We start from the raw sequence: 25636 nt of genomic DNA, 5'->3' as shown, positions 1-25636 counted from the left end.
GCTCAGGGGAATCCTGGTCTAGTTGGCATTTCATGTGGGGTATAGACAGATGATAATACCGTGTGGCCAGTGCAACAACAGGGGCGTGCACGAGGCAACATGGGAGCACAGGGAGGGCTGGCTGTCTAACCTAGTGAGGGGAACAGGGAACAGGAATAGCAAGTCATGTCCTAAAGAATGAGTGTCAGCACCTGAAGAGAAAAGATGGGAAAGTGGGGGAGAGGGAGCTTTGGGCATAGAAAACAGTATAAGCAAACGCACAAAAGCCAAAGACAGTTGTGTGCATCCCGAGGCTGCTGGGAAGGTGGAGTGTGAAGTGGAGAGGGGTGAGGGCTGAGGCCGGCCAGGCCAGCAGGGACCAGCCCACAGAGGCCCTTGCCTACCCAGGGAGGAGACAACATTGTCCTATACAACTGTGGTTTTCAAACCTTTCCCACAGTTCCCTCCACGTCTTCCCCCATTCTCGAAGCAGTTTTTTTGGGTTTCCAAACAAAAATTATTTTTGAATACAGGTTTCATTTTCGGAAAACTTTGAATATTCAGTTTTAACAGATGAAGAATGTGGTAGAGCTCCAAGCAAAGTGATGGGGTAAGAGGAGCATCTATTGGGGTCATAAAGTTGTCACTCTGACCTCTGGGGGCAGGATGGATTTGAGAGGGAAAAGGCTGTTCAGTTGTTCCAGGCAGAACTGAACAAGGGCAAGTACCGCAAGGATAGAGAAGAGGGAATGGGTGTAAGATAGTTTGTCAATAAAATGGGCAGGACCGGTTGATTCGCCAAGCCCGAGGAGAGGGAGAAGTCCAGGTTTCTAACACGGGCGACTGGGTTGAGTGGGCAATCCAACAGATAAAAACGATACTGCACGTTTCAGAAACATATATATGTACTGCCTAACATAAATGGTAGATGAAGCCAAGAGAGCAGATGAAACCTTTCTCTCTTCTCACCACCGCCTTGGCCTCAGCCAAACCGCTGCCGTAAGTCCCCATACACCCAGTAATCACTCACTTGAGTCACCCCAGCCACTTCAGATCTCTTTTACCTTCTCTTCCCTGATGGACTCAGTGGGCTTCCTTGTCCATGTCTCCATGTTCCCCAAACTATACTATTTTAAACATCATAGTAGTTTTGTACCTGATAAACTGTAGGTATTTCAGAACCCAATGCGTTTCTTGAAGGCCTTTTAGTTTGAGCTGAACCCTTCTCGGGGGGACTGATCATCTCAGACATTGCCCCGAAAAGAAGCCTCTTGGGAGACCGAATACTTTGGACTAGGGAATTTTCTCTTTGGTCTGCAAGTCAAAAACAGTGACAATATTTAATTCTTTCAACTCCTGCCTTCCCAATACTCATAAAACAGCCAGTCCATACAAAAAAGATGACAATTTTTTAGAGCAACTGGGGGAAATCCCACCTAATTATGAAAGCAAGGGCAATGACTGCTGCTCTCCTGAATTTTAAGACTGCACATTAAGCCCAGCCCCTATGTTAGGAGATGTAGGCAACTGAAATAATTGAATTTGCAATGACAAATATAAAAAGACACATCTGACGATCTAAGCCAATAATGGATAAAAGAATGAAGCACATACAAACACATCTTCTGCCTGCGGACACCTTGCTGTAGTATCTGAACATGTGGTAGAAATTATAGGTATTTCCTCTTGAATGAATGAATTACCTACAAAGATACTTTGCATAACTAACCATAGGAGCCCCTCAAAGGGATGACTCTGATAATGGTGGCAATGGATTCTTCATCTGGTCATCATCACCCTGAACCTCCAATATGTACATATACCTATTCTACTCCTCCAGTGTCAAGAAAGAAAATGTCAAACTTCATACTTTTCCCAAAAACACTTCCCACAAAGTTCACGTGGACCTCTGAAACAGGCAGGTAAGTGTGTTACCTGACTTGACTTGCTGGAGTGAGTGAACTCTTTGGATACTTCGAGACTTTGGTTGAGACACAGAGTAGAAGGAACCAGAATTTGTCCTGCTGAATGACAACTGCTTGATTCGAGGACTTCGTCTCAAACTTACTTCTACAAAACCAGAAAGAGATGCAAGCTTGGCATTTCCCCACATATGAAATAGGCAACACTCATGTAACACCATGTACAAGATGGAAATTTGACAAGCTATTAGCTTTGAGATCTCTGAAGTGTTGTGACAAAGCTAAGGGGGATATAAGAGGTGACACCAACAAAGCACAAAAAACACCAATCCACCAGTCTGTAACCTGCACAAGTCTCATAATCTGCTGCCCTTAAGCATGATGTAGAGTGGAAAAAGATTTGTAAAGTATACTGTGACTTCTGTTAAAAATTTAAAAAACTTAAAAATCACAGCTCTCATATTTATGTTACATATATTTATATAGGAACAACACCTATATTATTAAAGCTAAATGTTAACAAAGTATTTCTGAGTTATGGGATTACCAAGTGATAATTAAAATTTTGTCTTCTCTCTGTTTTCTGGTTTTCCTACAATAAACAAACTACCTGATTTAAAAAAATAAGCTAGTGTTTGGAAACCCCTCCTTCATCATGTATAGTTTAAAAATAAGCCACAGTACTTTATATTAACATAGTAATTTAGTTTTCATTCTGAATCCCATTTCTACCGTTTAAAAATATTTCTTCTCCAGAAACTGTCCAGTACATTCTGTGTAAAAGACCACTCACCAATAAATATTTACTAGTGTACACTGTGGGCCCAGAGCTATCATAATGTCTGCAAAATATCTTAGGATATGCTGAGCAATAACACAAGAACAGAAAAGCTTTCACAGAAAGTAGGTAAAGCACAAAAACAAAAGTAGGTAATACCATTTTCTCCTTTTTCTGGGGACTCTTCAACAACATTAATATCAGGACCAGGATCAGCTGATCTTGAGGAACAACAAGCACAAGAATTATTCAACATCACTTGTAATCAACATGTATCAAAGAGATACAGCTTCTCACCTCACAAGGTAACAGAGACCACACGTGGTCTTAATGACACCACTGCTGGCAAGCACTCTCACACATTACGTCCAGAGTGAAATGGTTAGAACTTTTTTTTGGAAAGCAGTTTTACACCAACAAAATTAAAAATATGTGTATCTTCTGACCCACAAATTTTACTTCTTGCAATTTACCCTGTAGATGAATTTGCACAAGTGTGTAAACTCCGCACACAAATAATGTCCAGATGGAGCCCTGACAAGGAGTAGACGCACTTCTCCCTAATCTTATGTACAGCTACGAACCCTGGACGTTATATATAAAGTAAACAGAAGACTCTCAAAGGTGGAGAGAAGAGGCTTGGGACCTCAGGACTAAGGTGAGACAAGGCAGTGAGCTCCCGGAGTATCCTTTTTGCTTCAAAGATCCTGGATTGGGTGCTGAAGAAGCTGAAAACCCCAAAACACCAAGAAGTGCAGGCAAAAACTGCCGTAAGGAAAGCTAGCTCTCTCCAGCCAAAGCAGGAAAGGGGCACCCAAGCAAGACCAACTTTCAGGCAAGAACTGCCCTACTCCAAACCAAATGTTATGGAAACTGGTCCCATATCACACACCTGCCTGAACAGGCCAAGTTGGGATCCTAGACCTCCAGCCTTGCCTGGCAGTGAGACTCCCTCCTTCCCTCTGTCAACACACGAGCAGATTTTTAAATTGTGGAATATCCATTCAATGGAATACTGCTCAGCAATAAAATGGAATGAACTAGTGATATATGCAACAACATGGATAAATCTCAAAACAATTACGTCAAGTGAAAGAAAACAGACACAAAGCATATGTCCTGTATGGTTCTCCAACCTGCAAAGAGTTTATGGAATGTCTGTCTTTGGTTATAAGCAACACAGTTAAGACTTGAGTCATGAAGGTCATGAGAAGGGAAACGGTGGCCCACAAGATCATCAAGGAGGCTGTGTGGGTGTATGAAGAAGCTAGACAAGGATGTTGCTTGCTCACCTGCCCTTAATTTGTCTATGAAGCAATCTTCTGGAGATTTGCTTATGTACTGGAGTCTCAGCCACACTCTTAGTCAGCAGCTTGCGATAACCTAAAATGTAAACAATATATATTTCACTTAATCTTATCAAGGAGGAGAAGCAAGGCAAAGGGAGCAGTTAGAACTTAAATATGGTTTATAACTTAGCTAGAGGGGCTCTTAAAGGTTTTTTGATTATCTCTCTCTCTCTTTTTTTAAATGGATACTGGGGATTGAACCAGTACTCTTGCATGCTAAGTTAATTCTTTTGGACCAAGGTGTAATAATAGCACTCAATTTAACATGATACAACAGTGTATCAGCACTATTAGAGTTTAATAATAAGTCAATGTAAAATATTCTAAGATTTAAAAATAATAACCCTGAAAAAATGAAAAATGCTGACTTATTACAACATCTGTCTACCTAGTTGATGGTTCTTTTATTTATGATTAAATGAAATAAAGTAGATGAAAATGGTGATATGCCATGCAATGTTAAGATATTTAATATAAAGATAAATCTAGCTGGCATAAATTTTCTCAACAAGGTAGATAGACAAGCTTCTCATGGGAGGACTGGTTTTAAGGAAGATAAAAATGACTAAAAGAGTGATGTCATCAAGAATGTTGAGTAAGGACCTCTGAAAAAATTCTCCTCCATAAAAGGAATGAGAACATTGGCAAAAATGGTCAAAATCAAATTTTCCAGAACTTTGGAAATTTAACCAGTTTGCAACAATCCAGGGAGTAGTCACTCAACAAAACAGCTGAATCTCATTAAGAATAGCAAGCTCTGTGGAACTTTAACTTGCTCCAGTCCCAACCTCCTGTTCCCAGCCCCATGGTAGCCTTAAGAGCCCACAATTACAGCAAAAACCAACAGTCCAGGAGCCTCTGGATGGGGCAGAATGGGGTCCAAGCTCCTCCAAAGCCTCATTCCCAGATAACTGTCATTATTTCCTATGTGGCGTTTCCCTGGAAAATGCCACTCAAAAGGCCTCTCTGTATTTGACCTGACTCTGACTCAGAACTCACCAAGCGCAAACAACCTTTTCCCAGGGAGCATTTACTGAAAACAATCAGCAGCAATTGTCAACATCACAGCTGCTTGAGGTGGTGATAACACTTGGGGCAAACAATAAGCTGACCAAAAGTTTAGATGGGAAAACTGGGGAATGAGATGTCCATAGGGGACTCTGCTAACTTAGGTTCCCAGGAGTGTGTCAGAAAAGTCAATGTGCTGTAGGGCCATGTGCATGCCAGGATGGACCCAAGAAGGCCCTCAGCTGTCACCTTTAGCTGACCTTGAGGCTCTGGAAAACAGAAAGTAGAGCTGTAAAATGTGTAGCTGAGTACTGAAGACATGGGCCAATGCACACACAGGGCCCCTCAGCAAAGGCATATAAGAAAATCTCTGTCCAACCCTTAACTGACCACTAAGCTACGCAAGCAGAGACCTTGGCGGCTGCACATGACAGAATACTTGCTTAGAATGCATGAGGTCCTGTTTGACACAACACTGTAAAATGACTATAACTCAATAAAAAAAAAGTTAAAAAGAAAAAAAAAAAGAATGCACAAGGTTCATTCTTCAGTACCTTCATTAAAAACAAACAAACAAATAAATAAACCTAATTACCTCCCCCCACAAAATAAATAATTTTAACTTAAGAAAAAAAATTTCGTTCAGGAAAATAAACAAAGGCAGTAACAGTTAATAACAAACCCTGCTAGGAAGCAGGAGAGGTCTGATTGTCAGAGTTGACTCATTATATTATTTAAAATGGCCAGTTGTCAGCAAAAGATATGAGACGAGAAATTAGAAAGCATGGCTTATACACAGGGGAAAAAAATCATTCAATTAAAAGCATCCCTGAGGAAGTCCAGACATTGGATTTATTAGCCCAAGACTTTAAATTAGCTATCGGAAATATGTTCAAAGAACTTAACAAAAAACCTCTAAAGAACTAAAGGAAATATGAGCCTGATAACTGGCCAAATAGAGAATATCAATAAAGAGACAGAAATCATTTAAAAAAAAAAAGAAATTCTAAAGCTAAAAGGTACATTATCTAAAATGAAATATTCATTAGAGGGCCCAGAAGTTGATCCAAGGTGGTAGAAGAAATAATCAACAAATGTGAAGTAATTGAGATTATTCAATCTGAGGGACAGAAAGAAAAAAGAATGAAGAAAAATGAACAGAGTCTCAGACACCTATGGGACACAATCAAGCGTAACGACATAGACATAGTAGAAGTCCCAGAAGGAGATGAGAGAAAGTGGCAGAAAAAATATTTGAAGAAATGCTGGCTGAAAACTTCCCATGTTTGATGAAAGACATTACATATCCAAGAAGCTCAATAAACCCAAGCAGGATAAAGTCAAAGAGACCAACACTAGACAAATCATAATCAAACTGTTAGAAGTCAGAAGGGAAAAGAGAATCTTGAAAGAATCAAGAAAGCAGCGATCCATCATGTACAAGGAATCCTCAATAAGATTAACAGCTGATCTCTCATCAGAAATATAGAATAACAAAAAGATACTGTGATGATGTAATCAAAGTGCTGAAAGAAAAAAGACTCAACCAAGAATTCTGTATCTTGTAAAATTATTCAAACATTAAGGAGAAATCACCACACACACCCCGCCCCCAACAACAACAACAAAAACCAACACTGGGAATGAGACGTTAGCAGACCAGCCCAACAAGTACAAGACTGCAGGGAGTCCTTCAGGATGAAAGGAAAGGGCACTGGAGAGGTGAATCCACGTGAAGAATTAAAGAGCACTGGTAAAGGTAACTCTATATATAAATGCAAACAACAGAATAACACTATTTTTGTTTGTAATTCTTTCTCCTTTGAGTTAAAGATAAAGCAATGAAAGCAATGATTATAAATCTGTGCTGATGGGCATACAATGTATAAAGATGTAATCTGTATGACAATATAGCAGAAAGAAAGGGGAAGGAAAATCTAACTACACAGGAGCAAAGTTTTTGTACTCCTGAAATTAAATTGGTATTAATCTGAACTAGACAAATTATGATACTAATTGTAATCCCCAGGGAAAGTGGTATCACACAAAATGGTGAAATAGGAAGCTCTAGGGTTTGATCTCGCCACTAAAACTAGTAAACTAGGAAATAAATGATCAGAATAAACTGTTTTGGAACTCTGGAACCTAACTGGACACTGTGACAATCAGGGAGGTGCTTGATGAAGGGAGAGTCTGATCCTCAGTCAAGGGAATGACGTGCACAAACCAGCTACTGTCCTCCTTTCCTCAGCCCCACTGCAGCTGTGGGGACAGGGGTCCACATTCTAGGAGCAGCTGGCTGGTGGCAGGGCAGACAGTGGGAATCCTGTCTTCGAAATTTGGGGTTATGTGCTTCAGTCAGCGTGCCCTGGAGAGTGGAGCCCAGTGGGGCCGGTGCAGACACTTGCCTTGGTTTCTGCTCTCTCCCATTGCAGCAGCTTCCCCCAACTGCCACCTATCAGAAGATTTAAGGGACTGGAACACCTTTTTGTTTTTTCCTTTTTGGAGCCAGACATTTAAGGGAATCTTTATCAGGTCACTGGCTAACCACAGAGATTAACAGAACAGAAACTTCAGTTACCACACAACAAGGTATACACACTTTGTAAAAATAGTTCAGAAAAGGCACAAATGGACAGCCCTCAGTAAGCAAAGATCAGCAATCCCCTCAGAAGTGGGAGAACCTGATTTCCAGAGTTAACAATATTCTGAATATGCTCAGTGAGCTCAAGGAAACCATGAACAAAAAACTAAATTCGGGGGAAAAAAATGTATGAACAAATGAGAATATCAAACAGGTGATAGAAATTGTAAAGAAGAACCAAACAGAGTTTTAGAGATAAAAAGTACAATAACTGAAATGAAAAATTTGCTAGAGGGGTTCAACTTCATATCCAAGCAGGCAGAAGAATCAGTAAACTTGAACATAAGGCAATCAATGTTATCTAGTCTGAGCAGAAAGAAAAAAGGATGAAGAAAAATGAACAAAACCTGAGGGACCTGTGGGACACCATCAAGAACATACAAATATTCGAGTCCTAGAAGAGAAAAAAGGGCAGAAAAAAAATTGAAGAAATAATGGTTGAAAACTTGCTAAATATGATGGAAATATATAGAAACAGGGTGCATACTACTGAAACTAAGCTGGTATTATTCAATAAGTTTTAAGTTTAAGATATTAATTTTACTCTCTGAGGTAATCATTAAGAAAATAATTAGAAAATATACAGAAAAAGAAAGATGATGGGAATCAAAATGGTACACTACAAAAAAAATCAGCTAAATGCAAAAAAGGCAGTAATGCAGAAGTGGAAGAACAGAAGAGGTGTAAGGTATCTAAAAAATAAATAGAAAATGGCAAAAGTCCTTTCTCATCAGTAATTAATTAAATGTATATGGATTAAGTGTTCCAATTAAAAACCAGAAATTGGCAGAAGGGTTTTTTTTTTGTAAATATAGACCAACTATATGTTGTTTACAGGCTCACTTTCACTACAAAGACACAATGAGGTTGAAAGTGAAAGGACAGAAAAAGATATTTTGTGCAAAAGAGGGCTGGCATGGCTATGCTATTATAAAACAAAATAGACTTTAAATCAAAAAAGGTTACAAAAGACAAAGTACAGTATATATTGATTAAAAAGAAGTTCAATCCATCAAGTAGATACAATTATAAATATATACACACCTAACAATAGGGACCCAAAATATATGAAGCAAAAAACTGACATAATTGAAGGAAAAAAATAGGTAAGTCAACAATAATAGTTGGAAACTTTAATACTCAACTTTCAATAATGGATGGAACAGTTATACAGAAGATCAACAAGGAAACAGAAAACTTGAATAACACCATAAACCAACCAGACTTAACAGACATCTATAGGACATTCTACCCAACAGGAGCAGAATACACATTCTTCTCAAGCACACATAGAATATTCTCCAAAACAGGCCAAGTGTTAACAAGTCTTGAAAAATTTAAAAAGGCTGAAATCATACACAGTATGTTCTCCAACTATAATGGAATGAAATAGAAATTAGTAACAGAAGGAAATTTGGGAAACTCACAAATATGTGAAAATTAACACACTCCTAAACAACCAATGGATCAAAAAAGAAATCACAAGGGAAACTAGAAAATATTTGGAGATGATGAAATTGAAAACCACAACATACCAAAACTTACAGGATGCAACTAAAGCAGTGCTTAGAGGGGAATTTGTACCTATAAACGCCTGTATTAAAAAAAGAAGTCTGCATTAAAAAAAATTAATAATAACAAAACCTCATTAAAAAACTGAAAAAGATCAAGCTAACACCAAAGCAAGCAGAGGGAAGGAAATAATAAAAACAATAGAAAAAAATCAATGAAACTAAAAGCTGCTTCTTTGAAAAGACCTTTACATTGACAAACCTTTAGCTAGAATGACCAAGAAAAAAGACGGAACACTCAAACTACTACAAAAAAGGGAATATAAATACCAACCTTACAGAAATAAAAAGAATTGTAAGGGAATACTAAGAACAACTGTAAAACAGCAAATTAGAAAACGTAGATGAAATGGATAAATTCCTAGAAAGACACAAACTACTGCAAACAGACTCAAGAAGAAATAGAAAATTTGGATAAACCTGTAACAAGTAAAAAGATGAAATTGGTTATCAAAAAGCTTCTGACAACGAAATACCCAGGCCCAGAAGGCTTCACTGCTGAATTCTACCTGACATTTAAAAAAGAATTAACACTAGGGGGTGGGAAGGGACAGACTGGGATTTTAAAATGCAGAATAGATAAACAAGATTATACTGTATAGCACAGGGAAAAATATACAAGATCTGGTTGTAGCTCATAGCGAAAAAAAAATGTGACAATGAAAAAAAAAAAAAAAGAACATGGTGTTATTACATTAAAATAAATAAATAAATAAAAATAAAAAAGAATTAACACTGTAACAACTTGACCAGGATGCTAAGACAATTCAATGAGCAAAGAATAGTCTTTTCTACACGTGGGGCCGGCACAGCCAGATAGCTACATACAAGAATGACACTATATAATATACAAAAACTAACTCAAAATGAATCAAAGACCTAAATATAAGAGTTTAAACTATTGGATCAAGTAATGGATTTTTAGCTATGACACTAACAATTAAAAACAGTCTGTGTATCAAAAGGACACTATCAAGAAAGTGAAAGGACAACCCACATATTGGGAAAAAATATTTGCAAATCATATATCTAGTAAGAGACTAGTATCTAGAAAATATAAACTCTTACAACTCAACAGTAAAAAGACAAACAACCCAATTTTAAAATGGGCAAAGATTTCTCCAAAGAAGATATACAAATGGCCAGTGAGCACAAGAAAAGATGCTCCACATTAGTCTTCAAGGAATACCACCTCACACCCACTAGAATTAGTAGAATCAAAAAAAGGACAATTGAAAGGTGATGGCAAGATGTGGAGAAATTAGAACCCTCATACACTGGAGTGGGAATGTAAAATTGTTTAGCCACTTTGGACTACAATTTGGTAATTCCTCAAAAAGTTAAACATATAGTTACCATATGATCCAGTAATTTCATTTCTAGGCATATGCCTGAGAATTAAAAACATGTCTACACAAAATCTTGTGTATAAATGAGGACTGGTTTGGGTTCAAGAACCCCCTTCTCTTGGTTACACTAAAATTTAGTACCTTTGGTGCTCTTGAAGTTGTCAAGTTTATGCTCCAGACCTTCTACAGCTGACACAGAATGGCTTCTAGGTAACCCCCGCTTTATTCTCTTTGAAGGAGAAATCATTTCCTGGTTGAAGAGATTTCTTCGAACTTTGGTCACTTCTAAAAGCATTTTTAAAAAGTCAAATATTATCATTAATAAATGCCATATCTGGGAGAAGAAAGATACCCAAAACAGAATTTGCTTGAGGAAACTATTCTACAGACTGATTGCTATATTCATATTTACTAACAGGATTTGTATTCAGCCTCAACTAGGAAAACTGTTCTTTTCAATTCCAGAGGTTTCATTCTTCTTCTTTTGTGTATTTTACTAATTTGCTGGGTTACAGTAGTCCCTCCTTATCTGTGGTTTCGCTTGCCACAGTTTCAGTTACCTGCAGTCAACCACAGTCTAAAAATATTAAATGGAAAAATTCCAAGAATAAACAATTTCTAAATTTTTAATCGTGTGCCTTTCTGAGTAGCGTGATGAAATCTTATACCGTCCTGCTCGGTCCCACCCAAAGCATGAATCATCCCTCCGTCCAGTGTATAACACCTGTTCGTCACTTAGCAGGATTATCAGATCGGCTGTGACGGCAGTGCTGTGTTTAAGTAAACTTTCTTTTACTTAAAACACTTCTTGTGCCCCAAAGCACAAAAGTAGTGATGCTGGCAATTCAGATATGCTGAAGAGAAGTTGTAAAGTGCTTCCATTAAGTGAAAAGTTTCCTAAGGAAAAAACCGTATGCTGAGGTTGCTAAGACCTATGGTAGGAATGAATCATTTATCTGTGAAATTGTGAAGGAAAAATACGTGCTAGTTTTGCTGTCACACTTCAAAACTGCATAAATTATGGCAACAGTGCATGAGAAGTGCTTAGTTAAGATGGAAAAGGCCTTAAATTTGTACCAGATATTTTGAAAGCAAGAGACCACATTCACATAACTTTTATTATAGTATGTTATAACTGTTCTATTTTGTTAATTAGGTATTGTTAGTTTTTACTGTGCCTAATTTATAAATTAAACTTTATCATAGGTATGTATGTATAGGAAAAAACATAGTGTGTATTGGGTTTGGTACTATCTGCAGTTTCAGGCATCCACTAGGGGTCTTAAAACATAAACCCTGTGGATAAGGGGGGAACTGCTGTATTTTAAATCCTCTTCCTAACTCCAGAGCAAGAGAGTTATAACCATCTAAACTCAAAGTTAGGAAAAATAGCTGAAGAGTCAAGAAATACTTGACAAAGCTAGCAGGACAGCCATCTTAAGCGTAAGCAAGACGGCCTAGAGGAGGCTACTCAAAAATTTACCAAAGGTTAAAAAATTCTTCTAAGAGCAAGTCACTTAAATAAAAACCAAATAAATCAGGTTCCACAAACTGGGAGAAGCCCTTATGTTTATCCATCAACAATATAAACATTAACATTAAGGACACCAACAATGCACACCAAAGTTTTGAAAAACGTTTCTCTGTCTCCATTATAAAAGTCTCTGTTACCTGCCTTAGGTTGTCTATGAAACTGATTCATAACCTGACAGGCAAATTTGATTTGAAGTTTCTGAAAAGTTTAATATCTATAGAAAATTTCAAGGAATAATACAACAGAGTTGTCACTAAAATTCACCAACTGTCAAAATTTGTTTTCTCCCCAGACCTTGCTACATTTACACAACTGCCCACCCCTGAATGCTGCAGAGTAAGTTGTAGGCATCACAACTCTTCAGTTTCTTGTATTTCAGCATGTAATGCCTAAGAACAAGAGCATATTATGTAATCCATCTTCAAACTTCTCTCATCATCTCAGTAATATCCTTTATAGCTTCCCCCTAACCCCCTAAATCTAGATCCATGTAGGGATTATGTAGTGCATTAATGTCACACTCCTTTCATACAAAACAGTTCCTCTGCCTCTTTTCTTTTTTGGCTTTCATGTTAATGGTGTTTTTGAAAAATATTTCAGGCCAGCTATTTTGCAAAATGCAGTATTTTGAGATCATGCAAACATCTTACTCCTCTAGCACATGGTATTTGGACGTATTTCATTAACAATTATACAAAACTGTAACTTTTAACCACATGCAACTGCTTAAATACATGCAATCAAAATAAATTTGTCATTGTGTACAGCAAGAAAACAAGTATACCATGTACTGTGTCTTTTACTGGGAGTGGAGGCTGCTGAAGAGTAGGGTGAGAATTCTCCTGAAACACAAGAAAATCCAGTAAGGAAATTACTTAAAAAAAAATTTTTTTTAAATGGCAGTACTGGGGACTGAACCCAGGACCTCGTGCATGCGAGGCAAACACTCTACCACTGAGCTATAACCTCCCTCTACCCCCAAAATTTAAACAGGCATTCATTTAAAATAAAAGAATAAAAATTCTACATGAGACACTTTGATCCTTGCAATTCCACTTGTAGGAATCTGTAACATAAATAGTTGTAAAATACACAAAAACGGCCTGGGAATATACTACACATAGGGTCATCAATGATTACCTCTGAAGAATGGATGCTGAAGAGGCACTAACATTTAACTTTATATAATTTCAATTTTTAAATGATGTTTATGTATACCTCTTATAACTAAAAAAAAAAGAGGAAAAACCATATAAATTAATTAGAGGATGGCTATATCCTTAGGAATTCTCTGTATTAAACTGCTATTTTTTGCTATCATAGTAGAGGATTCAAGTGCCTAAACTCAAATAGCATCTTAACAACAGAATTGTTTTTAAAGATTTTTGTTGTTGTTTTTTTCAATTATGCCACAGTAATAATTGAAGAATGAACTGCCATATAGGAGCAGAAACTTAATAAATGGTATTCTTTGTTAGCCAAAATCAAATCCTGATCTCAGTAAATCTGATTTTAAAGAAGTAAACTTTTTTCGTGGCCAATCAGAAACAGAAGTTTTCAAAAAGAAGTGCTAGAAAGGGCTACAAATTGTGTAAATTCTAGTGAGAAAGGTGGTCTGACACCTTTTGGACTTCACACTCTTCAAACAAAATCTCCAAGGTACTTAAGATTTGTGTCTAATTCACTTCCATGTATTAAAATATAGTAAGAAAGTGACCACTAAATTCTTTAACAGAAATCCCACCTCCAGTTCTAAAGACAGCTATAAGTCTCCAGAAACAGAGCAAAACACTATTATAATGATTAATGCTTCTAGAGCTAGTTCTCAAAGAATTTTAACTCTTTCCATAATTCATGCAGTTTAAAAGTTTCAACACATTCTTTGTCTTTCTTCCTCCCTTAGTAAGACATTAATTCTACTTAATGTAGACTACAGCTGGATTGTTTTGCAACCAGGCAAGTCCTAACATCTACTGCCGCAGAAAAATAATTACCACCTGGCTTCATGAGAGTTTTTTTTTTTTAACTAGTTATTGAAGTAAAACGTATGTACTGAAAACTACTTTTTGGTACACAAAGTCCTATTGTGATTGTACATTATTTTTCAATGGCCTCTTTGCTTATGTTAGTTATTATTTCATGAGTTTTTTAAACTACCTTAAAGGTTTTGAATTAACTTATTGATTCCTAACTTTTTAAAAAATATTACTTCTGTCACATTTTTGTGTAAAATGATTAATCTTAACAAATTTTTATTTCTTTACTCCATACAGTTGTATATACATTCATAGAGATACCTAATTTTCTTTTTTTCTTTTTGTGGGGTTAAGAGATTTTTTTTTTCAATTGAAGTATAGTCAGTTGACAATGCTGTGTCTATTTCTGGTGTACAGCATAATAGTTCAATCATACATATACATACATATATTTGTTTTCATATTATTTTTCATCCTAATTTTATTTCTGTATCCTCCAATGTCTGCTTCTTAAAAGTAAAGACAATGTCTTTCATTATTTATTGTATGAACTCATGCACAAAGGAAGAACTCTGGTAGTACCATTTCTCATTTCCTGGAAATGACTCACGTTTTTTGTAGCTCTCTTGGACACTTTGGGAATTTCAATTTGTCGAAGATTTTGTGAAACCTCTGCAATACTTTTATGTCTTATTGCATTTTTCCTTTTAAAAATAGAAAGAAACAAGTCAATATACACTCGATACAGGTTACAAATAGATTAGAATGGAATTAAATTTTGAAACAAAACACTTAAATAAAAGTCAGTTATCATGAGGTGGGCCTGAACTAACAGCAAAACAAGCCAACTCTAGAATTTCTGAGAGTAACTACTATAGATTTATATTGTTATGAAACAATAAAGCATCATGGAAAATATAAAAAGCTGAAACTCTAAGCTTATCTCATGGAAGGCTCCTAGTTCTTGGAGACCCCACGTGGACTGTCAAGAAGGGCACTGTGGACTACACAATACATACTATATGTTCCCCAGATAATATAAAGAGTGCCAGATGCTCCTTGTTAGGAACTCCAATAACTGGCTTCTGTGATTCAGACAGAAGGGTAAATATTAGTTCAAAAAATTATAGACAAAGATAACTAGACTATGGCTTCAACATGCCCTATGTCAGAATTGTAACAGTGCAAGTAATTTAATTCCTTGGGCTCCTACCTTCTCTTCTTAGCTGATCTGGTACGAATCTCCTCCAGTTGGTCAGATTCAGTGCCACCCGATGCTGATCTATGAGCACTTGATGTAAGAGGCACAGAAAGGGGTGATTTGCTCTCCTGTGTCATGGCGTCATCACTGAAAAAATCTGTAGGAAGGACAGCAGCCAGCTTCTGAGGAATCGCAAACCCTAGGCTGTTGTAAAGATTTCCAAGTGTCTTTGGGATTGAGTCAATATACCTGTGGAACAGATTGGTTAAACATGGAACAGACAGTCACCATTCCACCTCTCTACTCCCTTCCCATCCAACATGAGAAACAGTCCTAACAATTCCATAATTCTGAGGCAACACCCTATGTAGTTCTTGGTAAAATCATTTTAAATTTCCATTAGTAATCATCAAACTTACAATCCCAAAATTTCCTCCAGGAACTTTGCTAGGTATGCTGAGTCTTCAGTTAAATACACCATGCGCAGCAGATCTGTCACCTGAACAAGAATTTAGAAGATTACTACATGGCCTCTGCAGGGAAGCTGCAAGCATCTATAGCATATTCCTAGTGGCACTAAGCAGTATACTTGCCTCCTCCACTACTTGCTCCATATCATCTATGTTTTCATGTATTGAAGGGCACTGCAGACACATCTCCAAACGAATAAATACCTGAAGCTGGCACCTTGAGAGAAAAAAATACTTGGTCATACCTACTTGCAGTGTTACCTAACTGAAATTAAAGTTTCTTCTTTATGCATAGATCTATTTGTAAATAACAATCAAAAAGGACAAAAGCCATTGCTTTCTCCAAATAATGATATTGTTATTAGGTAAACAGGTGACAAACTGCACATTAGAACTTCAGAAAGAATCAGCTACAAAAGCCTCTTTGAGCAATTGGCAATCTATTTTAAACTGATACAAACAAATTTTAGCTTTGTTTGGAGTAATGATTTTAAAAAAAGTAGTTACTTACTCTCTCACTTTGTCTTCCTTATTCAGTTTTCCTACATTCTGTCGAAGACTTTTGCTAGTTTTTAAGAGGCTGTTTTTCACTTGATGTAGGCAGTTCATCTGCAAATACAAAATTATTACACAGAATATTACGTTATTTATTATTTCTAATTTCTTCACAGCTAATGCTCTAAGAAGGGAATTACATCCCCCCTTTTTCCACTTGAATGAAAAACAGTGAAATATTCTTCTTATATCTTTAAAAAGAACATGTAAAACAAGTATCTGAGAGCAGTGGGCATGTATATAGCAAGCCTGTAAATTTCAACTTTCATAAAGTGGTGACTGAGAAGTCTAAGCAAAATGCATTCATATTTCAAAGAAATGTTCTAGGTGACTCTAAAGTGCAGTCAGGGTTAAGAAACACTGGCTTAATACATGCAGCTCAGACGAAGCTAGAGCTTTCATCAGAAGAGAAGTATGTATAATTATCCCAACCTAGCCCGTTTCCTTGATTTCTGCCTTACCAGTTCACCATGTCCACCTTCCAAGGCCTGGCATTGTGCTCACCTCCCTCACTTATTATTTTTGAACCATGTACTCACTGCATAACAGACATTTTCCAAGACATATAAGCCAAACCCACCAACAAGCAGCAACCACTACATTTGTGACAAGTAACATCCAGACTCCCTTACTTCTAATTCCTTGGTGCCTTTGGATTTTAGGAATGCTTTAATGTTTGAGATCATGTTCTGAGCACATGAATACAACACAATTTCTCCTGTAGCCAAGGTCTTTTGGTAATTTTCATGTACGTAAGATAGTAGCTCCTCCTCAGTTTTAAAATCTGTGGGGAAAAAAGTCAAATTGATTATCAGATCCAGCTGAAGTCATTGCAGTTTTAGGCCAGTGATCATCAACTGGGAAGTTTTGCTGCCAAGGGGATTTTTGGCTACGCCTGGGTTGCCGTGACTGGTGGGGAGGGGAAGGGTACTATTGGCATCTAATAGGTGAAGGCCAGGGATACTGCTAAATACCAGAGAATTATCCAGTCTAAAATGTCAAAAGTGCCCAGGCTGGGAAAGTACAGAGATAGTGATTAATTTTAAGTTTTTGCAAATCAAGCATACATATTATAAATTTAAAGGTAGTTAAAAATGGAAAAGAAAGAAACTATACAACCTTCAAACCTAGCAAAAAAAGAAAAAGATGAATAAAGAAAATTTGATTAATCCCATAGCCTGCTAGAAAGGAAAAACAACAATAGAAAGCATAAAATAAGACACTAAAATACGCCCAAGCTTATCAGTATTCATAAATACTTATTTTACAAATACACTTGCTGCTTTAAGGGTAGAAACTGTCGGATTGGATTAAAAAAATTTATACTGTTTATAAGAGACATATCCAAAACACACAATAAAGAAACATTGGAAATAAAGGAATAAAAAAAGGTGCTGCGGCAAACACTAACAAAAAGAAAACTAGTATAACTATATCACTGCCAGGCCAAAACAAACCTTAAGGCATAAAGTTATTAGGAATAAAGAAAAGGAATAATTACAAAAGACATAATCACAAGGAAGATATAAATAATTCTGAATTTGTATGGCCCTAACAAGAAAGCCTCAAAATATATGATGCAAAAATTGGCAGAATTACAAGGGAATTTAGACAAAACTACACAGTGGAAGACTATAATACAATCATCTCAGCTATAGATAAGAGGTAGGAAAAAATTAGTACGAATGTTGAATATTCAAACATTAATAAACTTGATGGGTATATATAGAACCAACTACCCAAGAATTAGAGAATACACATTATTTTCAAAGTACACACAGAATATTACCAAAACTTAACCACACTTTACGCCATAAGAGTTTCAGCAAATATTAGAGAGTCTATATTTTACAGAACACATTGTCTGCAGGTAGGCCAAAAATAGCTAATGACAAAAATAAAACACTCCTTTATATTATAGATGTCAGAAAATATTCAGAATTAAATATCAATGAAAACAGAATACAGCAAACTTATATAATGCAGCTAAATTTAGACTTAAAGGAAAATCTGTAGACTTAAATTATCTTTTTAAAGAAGAAAAATTAAAAACCAAAATAGCTAAGAGTTCAACATAAGAAATAACACAAAAGAATAAATCCAAAAAATAAAATAGGGAAAAAAAAAAGAGATAAACAAAAGATGATTCTTTGAAAAGCCAAATAAAAGAGAGAAATCTATAGCAAGACTAAGCAATTTTTAAAAAGAGATCAAAAGGTATAAACAATATTAGAAGTCAAAAAATAGAGGAGAAATTTGAAATACTATTAAGAGGTAAGGTTAAGGTTCATTCTTTCCATGAATGTATCCAGTTGTTTCAGCACCATCTGTTGCAAAGATTACCCTTGTCCTATTGAATTATTGGAGCCACTGCTGTCAAAAATCAATTAACTACAATTGTGCAGGTCTATTTCTAAAGATAATCTAGTCCAGAAATTGTGCGAATACCACATCACCTTACATATTGTTAATTTTGCTCTCCCTTAAATGTATCATTCACATTCTTATATACCTTATTAGCTCAAAGATGTCTCACTTAAACTGATTATCATCTATGATCTAGCATTCCACAGGAAACAAATCTTTAAAGAGGCAGAAAACTTTTATTTCAGAATTAAAAAAAAAACCCTCAAAGATGTCACCTTTCAATTTTTGCCCCAAGTTCATAAGCTATTGTCACAATCATCCCACAGGACTGGCACTGCCAGTGTGAGCTAAGAATGTGTCCTAAAAATGAGAAACATACTGCAATTCAATACATTTTTTTAAAAAGGAAGAAAAAAGAATAGGAAAATAAAAGCTACTGGAATAAATTCTTCTGCCCAACTTTGAATGACCTCGATAACCTAACCCTTGATTATTCATGAATCTTTTCTCTTTTATTCACAAATGTATAAAATTTCTTTAACCACTTGTCCTATGGCCAAGCCACAGTCCTCCTTCTTTGTGACTTTGCTTATACTAATCCCCCATCTAGCACACTCTTCCTGCCATCTGAACTCTGCTCATTCTTCAAAGTCTCACCTGAGCTCCAGTGGCTCCTTAGAAGCCTTCTCAGCCTCCTCCTGCCCAAAGCTGACTTTCCCTTTCTCCTAGTATGTTTCTCCTAATATGTCTTTACTTCCCAAATGAGCAAGTGTTTTCTGGTGTGTGTATCTGTATTACTGTTATTTGTGGCTGGATCATAAATCTCAAGGGAGGACATTATCTTATTATTTATTATCTTCCCTGTAACACACTTGTGGGCATGTAGTAGATATTGAATAAATGTTCATTAAGGAATATAATTAAAAATTATAAAAATATGAGGGTATTAAAAGTAAACATGGATTCAGACACCAAAATGTAATGAAACTGAGGAATACCTTTGGGTTTAGAACTCCTTTGTGTTCTCCCTCTGTTTTCCAATTTATCTGTTCTTCCACTGGCCATCTTTTGGATCCCTTTCTCCCCAGCTGTGTCTGGACTGCCATCTGGATGTAACTTCTGAGCCTTTACATTCAGTCTTGCAACATTCAGCATCTTTAAGGAACGGCACATGGTATTCATCTTCTGCCTCACTGGAGTACGAGGGACACCTCCTACCAAAACAATGTCATAGGAAGAAAAGTAAAATAACTTTTACTTCTGTGGAATCAAGAACTATTTTAATTCAGATTAAATATCCTGTGTAAGAGTACTGAAATGAAGTATATCCCTTCAGAATGATCTGAATTAGGTAGCTCTTGCATCTCTTTCTACCTACAATACAGGGAGAAAGAGATCTCTGCTTTTAACAGAAGTTTAGGAAATAATCAATGTGATTAGATGATTTTTAGGTAAGGCAAATACCAAACAGACTTATTTTGGTGTTACCCAGTACTCAAGAGACTTGTAATAAAACTCTTTTGAAAGGCATTTAGCAGTCTGCATCCAGAGCTATCTTTTCCCATTTTTTGATATAGTAATTTATTCCTGGAAATTTATGCTAAGGAAATCACCCAAAGAATAAATCACATGCATGATGTACATTATAGTATTATTTATAATGATAAAAACTGAAAACAATCTAAATACTCAACAACATAAGAAATTTGTAAACAAGTTCATGCTGTATAGCATGGGGAGCTATATTCACTATCTTGTAGTAACTGATGGTGAAAAAGAATATGAAAACAAATATATGTATGTTCACATATGACTGAAGCATTATGCTGTACACCAGAAATTGACACACTGTAAACTGACTATACTTCAATAAAAATAAATATATTAAAAAAAGAAAAAAGAAATTTGTAAATTGTTAAGCAATGAGGTAGAATAGTGACTAAAAAGGCAAAGTAGCTGATGAACAAATATTTGTAAGCAGCATATAAAGATGTATTTAAATTAAGTTACAACTAAAAATGAAAATGATTTATTCAGAAGAGGTAAATTGTAGGTGGTTTTTAAAAATCACTATTATACTAATGTAATTATTTTCAAATTTGAAATATAAGAACGTGTCCTTTATTCATTTACCGTTTCAACCTCATTTTAGGGAATGTCAATCTTTTAAAAACATACAGTGTCAAAAAGGACTGCAAGAAACAGCCTTTCTATATGCATACGTTTCTTTTTGCTGTCTTCCTGATTGGACACAGTGGATTCTTCACGAGACTTTCTCTGGTAGAACTCAGAGAGGCAACGTGTTAATTCACTTTCAGTTTTGGAAGACTCTTCCTTATTAGATGAGGCAGCCTGTAGTAACCTGTGAACAAGTCAAGATACCTAGTATAAAGCCAAAATTCTGATTCTCTAAAAAGCTTTAAAAACAAACAACAAAATTCATTATCCTTTTAAAAACTAATCAAAAGATGTCCCCACAAGAAGCCTTCAAAAATATTTTCACAGGAGGGAAAAATCTCCTTCTCACTTAAGATTTGAACAAACTCAGAGGCAGAAGCTACTTGTTCACCAAACCTTTAATCATTACATACAACAGTGATTTTTTTTAATAATAAGATTCTTCACATCCTAGGGTACATGTCTAATTATGGCAACTACTTCACTTCCAGATTTCCATAGTCAGTTATCATTCAGTGTCCATACATTAAAGTGCAAGATGATGCAAATACAGCATAGTAAGTATCACAATGATTCCTGAATAATTCTTTCACACTCTAGTAAACTAATTTGGCACTGATGAGAAGGGGAGGAAATGGGGCAGGGGAGATGATTAGTTATTAAATACTTCTCCACCTACAGCTAAATATGAGTCACTAAGGAAATTATGAAAATGGCACAGCTTTCAAAATATATTATTTGTATTTCACTATTTTATATTATCTGATATCATTTGATTTAAAAGTAGGAGAAAGTTATGGTGACATTAATTGAATTAGTTCATACATGCAGTTCATGAAGCAGATGAATTCTAAGTATATTAGTGTTTCCTTTAACAGTGAGGAAGTTTTGCCATTTTTTTTTCTATTAGTTTTTTTTTCAAATTTACAAATCTTTCAAAGGTTACAGGTAAGTAGAGAAAGTTATTAGATAAGCATGTACCTTCCACCAAGATTAAATACTTGTTAATAATTTGCCATATGTTTCAGATCTTTTTCCGATAAAATAAAGCATCATAAACACAGAGAAAGCTTCACCCAATCTCTTCCCATTCCTTCCTCCCAGAGGTATTCCTAGATTTGTATGTCTGTTACTCAGAGGCATACACATGTAACAAAACCAATATAAATTGCCACTTCGTTGCAAATTTTATAAAAATGGTATCATACATCATCCTTTTGCAATTCTGTTTGTATTCAACATATTTTTCACATGCATATAAATAATTCTAGTTTATTCAGTGAGAGCTGATTTCAATAACCGATACCAAATAAAACATTTTACCAAAATGACTCCATCAAATTTGAACTGGCGCCACTCAGGTTAGAGCAAGGAAACCACTTCTCCAGAACAGCTGCACTCCAGGGAATGGAGCGGCGCAGCTCCTGCTGGGCCCATTCTGGAATAGGAGGAGCTACAGGAACAAAGGAGCAGAGATGGAAGAATTAAAAAGTCATTAGAACCAAAGCAGAGAACTCCAAGCACTTGTTCCTCCCTTGGACTGATGGCATTCTTCCAAAGGACAAAGTGGCATCATTAATGACCTTACTTCATCTGTACCACCAACTCCAATAGGCCCATGTTGTCTAAGAAAAATGCAACCCTGGAAGTGTATAAACACAAGCTTCCTCACTGTTCCTCCAACACACTAGACACACATCCTTCTCAGAGCCTTGCCATCTGCTATTGCCTCTACCTGAAATGTTCTTATTTAGTTTACTGTCTTGTTTCCCTCGACTAGAAAGTAAGCTCCGTGAGAACACAGACCTTTGTCTGTTTTGTTCTATGATATATTCCAGTACCTGAAACAGTGCTGGACACACAACAGGCACTCAATAAATCTGTTGAGTAAGTGAGTGGAAGAAATATCAAACTGATTATCTCTATCTAGCATAAATAAGATTTTCATCATATTAGTAACAACAATGAAGTGGTAGGTAGAATCATAATGGTTTTACACACTCTATTATTAAGTATATTCAAACCAGGTTTCATCTTATACCTTCAGTTTCAAACCAGTTTCACAGAGCCTTTGGCCTCCTCAGAAGTACCTCAGGATTTCTATAAATAATGGTGGTTTAAACTATCAGAAATATTGTAGCTTGCTTTTATTTGTTCTATAACAGGTATCAGGTTCTATTAAGAGCATATTGAAAAAATGCTATGATGCTGGAAAAGATGGTAAAACACTGCCCTAGAGTATGGTAGTTATTGGTTAAAAAGTTTACCAGATGTAGCAGAATCTTCAAGTGAATTGTGAATCTGATTCAATACACCATCCATAACCTCAGAAAAAAGGGAAGTTGAATCTTGGGGGCTCTCTGTCATGACTGTTTGGAGAAAATGTCTTTGAAATTCAGCCTCCTTGGTGTGGAACACAGTGAGAATTGTAGCACTGGTAGAGAAGGGGGAAATGACTCCAGTGACGGGGGGCCAGCCTTCACCAGGGTCCACACTGGCAACCTACACAAGAAGTTCTAATTAGTTGAGAACATGTTGACATGTCTAAAGAAGCATGTAGTTTACTAAAAGCCAGAATGATAGTTTCCTCTGGTGATGATTAATATAAAAGAGAAAACTGTGGAAAAGACAGGCTTGATGGGTATTAGCGCTAAATTGAACTTACTGATCATATAATCCTAAGCCTTCAATTTACAAATATGAAAAACCTAAGGTTACCAGGAATATTTACTAAGCACTTATTATGTACTTATAACTCACTGAATCCTCACAACCACTGAGGTAAAAATTATTATTATCCCCATTTTATAGAGGAAGAATTGAGACTGAGGAGTAAGGTCATTCAGTTAATAAGAGGCAGAAGCCAAGTGTGTATGAATTAAAAATCCTGTACTGTAATTAAAAAAGGGGGGACAGTCAAAACAAAAACTCATGCTCGTAACCGTAAGGCGATTCTGCCACTTACAGGATTTATTCAGATCACACAGAGGGCAGCAGAGCTGAGACCAAATTCAGGTCACCTGACTCCCTGACCTCAGTGCACGGGTCCTGGGTTCAATCCAGTACCTCCTCTAAACATAAATAAATAAATAAACCTAGTTACCCACCCCTCCCCCAAAAGAAAGAACTCACTCATCACTTCACTGCCCTAATATTCCATTTGGCCCACTGCCTTTTCCCTATGTGAATATAATTTAACTTAATTGGGTTCAAGGTACATGCAATTTTATTAACTGTTTCTTCACTAATGAGCATTGTCATGATGCTAAAATATTTGCAAAAACATCATCTGTTTCACTGAGGCTGTATTATGTAGGGCAATCCTTGGCATTTCATAAATGCATGTATTTCACTTTACCAGTGTGTTATTAGACCAAAATAATCTACCACATGGAAGATACCTACCAGATGTAACTCTTCAGCAGTCAGCCTATTTACCAGCTGCTGAAATATCCTTTGAGTTGATTTATTCTCCTCCGGACTTTGTAGCATCCAGCTGTCAGTGCACAAAGTGCTGCTTTTTGGGAGAGACCACTGGGTTACTGTGCCTTTTAGAAAAATTCTGACTGGTTTCTGAAAATGTCTCTGATGCATGGCCAAGGGCTGTAGGGTAACTGTCCATGTTTCTTGAATCTCTTTCCCTGTTAAAAATAAAGAATATTGAAATTCTAATATAAGAAATAGTTCCTTCAGCAACTAGTGCTGGGAAAGCTGGACAGCCACATGTAAATCAATGAAGTTAGAATATTCCCTCACACCATACACAGAAATAAACTCAAAATGGCTTAAAGACTTAAACATAAGACATTATAAACCTCCTAGAAGAAAACATAGGCAAAACATTCTGACATAAATCTTAGCAATGTTCCCCTAGGGCAGTCTACCCAGGCAACAGAAACAAAAGCAGAAATAAGCAAATGGGACCTTATTAAACTTGTAAGCTTTTGCACAGCAGAGGAAACTAAAAACAAAAAGACAACCTACAGAACAGGTAAAAAAATATTTGGAAATGATGAGACTGACAAGGGCTTAGTTTCCAGAGTATACAAAACAGTGCATATAATTTAATAACAACAAAAAAACCCCAATCCAAAAATGGGCAGAAGATCTAAACAAGCAATTGGCCAGTAGGCACATGAAAAAATGCTCAGTATCGCTAATTATCAGAGAAATGCAAATCAAAACTAAAAATTCAAAACTATTTGAGGTATCACCTCACACCAGTCAGAACGGAGTCCACAAACAATAAATGCTGGAGAGGGTTTGCAAAAAGGGGAACCTTCCTGTGCTGCTGGTGGGAATGTAGTTTGGTGCAGCCACTGTGGAAAACAGTATGGTGAGTCCTTAAAAAACTAAAAATAGACTTGCCATGATCCAGTAATCCCACTTCTGGGCATATATCTAGAGGGAACTCTAATTTGAAGATACATGAACCCCGATGTTTACAGCAGCACTATTTACAATAGCTAAGACATGGAAACAACCTAAATGTCCATCAACAGATGACTGGATGAAAAGTATGGTACATATACAATGGACTACTACTCAGGCATAAAAAAGAATAAAACAATGCCATTTGCTGCAACATGAATGGACCTGGAGATGGTCATTCTAAGTAAGTCAGAAAGAGAAAGACAAATATCATATGATATCACTTATATGTGGACTCTAAAAAAACCAAACACAAATAAACGTATTTACAAAACAGAAACAGACTCACAGACATAAAAAACAAATTTATGATTACCAGAGGTG

At 36.3% G+C, this 25636-nt stretch overlaps 1 protein-coding gene and 1 non-coding gene across 4 annotated transcripts in view; both read right to left on the bottom strand.

The window, feature by feature from the left end:
- Window positions 1-25636, bottom strand: part of TICRR (TOPBP1 interacting checkpoint and replication regulator) — a 36100-nt gene that overhangs the window by 4794 nt on the left and 5670 nt on the right. For all 3 annotated transcript variants that reach the window (XM_074354337.1, XM_074354338.1, XM_074354339.1), the window contains exons 3-19: window positions 24287-24522; window positions 23149-23383; window positions 22205-22334; window positions 20926-21065; window positions 19702-19917; window positions 16969-17120; window positions 16293-16390; window positions 15905-15998; window positions 15731-15810; window positions 15324-15560; window positions 14721-14814; window positions 12919-12976; window positions 10742-10885; window positions 3972-4062; window positions 2839-2900; window positions 1915-2049; window positions 1136-1293 (exon numbers count right to left, since the gene is read on the bottom strand). In XM_074354337.1, coding sequence (XP_074210438.1) covers window positions 1136-1293; window positions 1915-2049; window positions 2839-2900; window positions 3972-4062; window positions 10742-10885; window positions 12919-12976; window positions 14721-14814; window positions 15324-15560; window positions 15731-15810; window positions 15905-15998; window positions 16293-16390; window positions 16969-17120; window positions 19702-19917; window positions 20926-21065; window positions 22205-22334; window positions 23149-23383; window positions 24287-24522 — 2360 coding nt within the window. The remainder of the gene's footprint in view (window positions 1-1135; window positions 1294-1914; window positions 2050-2838; window positions 2901-3971; window positions 4063-10741; window positions 10886-12918; window positions 12977-14720; window positions 14815-15323; window positions 15561-15730; window positions 15811-15904; window positions 15999-16292; window positions 16391-16968; window positions 17121-19701; window positions 19918-20925; window positions 21066-22204; window positions 22335-23148; window positions 23384-24286; window positions 24523-25636) is intronic.
- TRNAA-CGC (transfer RNA alanine (anticodon CGC)) lies at window positions 13032-13104 on the bottom strand. Its single transcript has one exon. It is a non-coding gene; the product is annotated as a tRNA-Ala (tRNA).

This window comes from Camelus bactrianus, chromosome 27, assembly GCF_048773025.1.
Source record: "Camelus bactrianus isolate YW-2024 breed Bactrian camel chromosome 27, ASM4877302v1, whole genome shotgun sequence".
In the NCBI taxonomy this organism is placed as follows: Eukaryota; Metazoa; Chordata; class Mammalia; order Artiodactyla; family Camelidae; genus Camelus; species Camelus bactrianus.
This window is presented reverse-complemented; position numbering and strand designations above follow the sequence as displayed.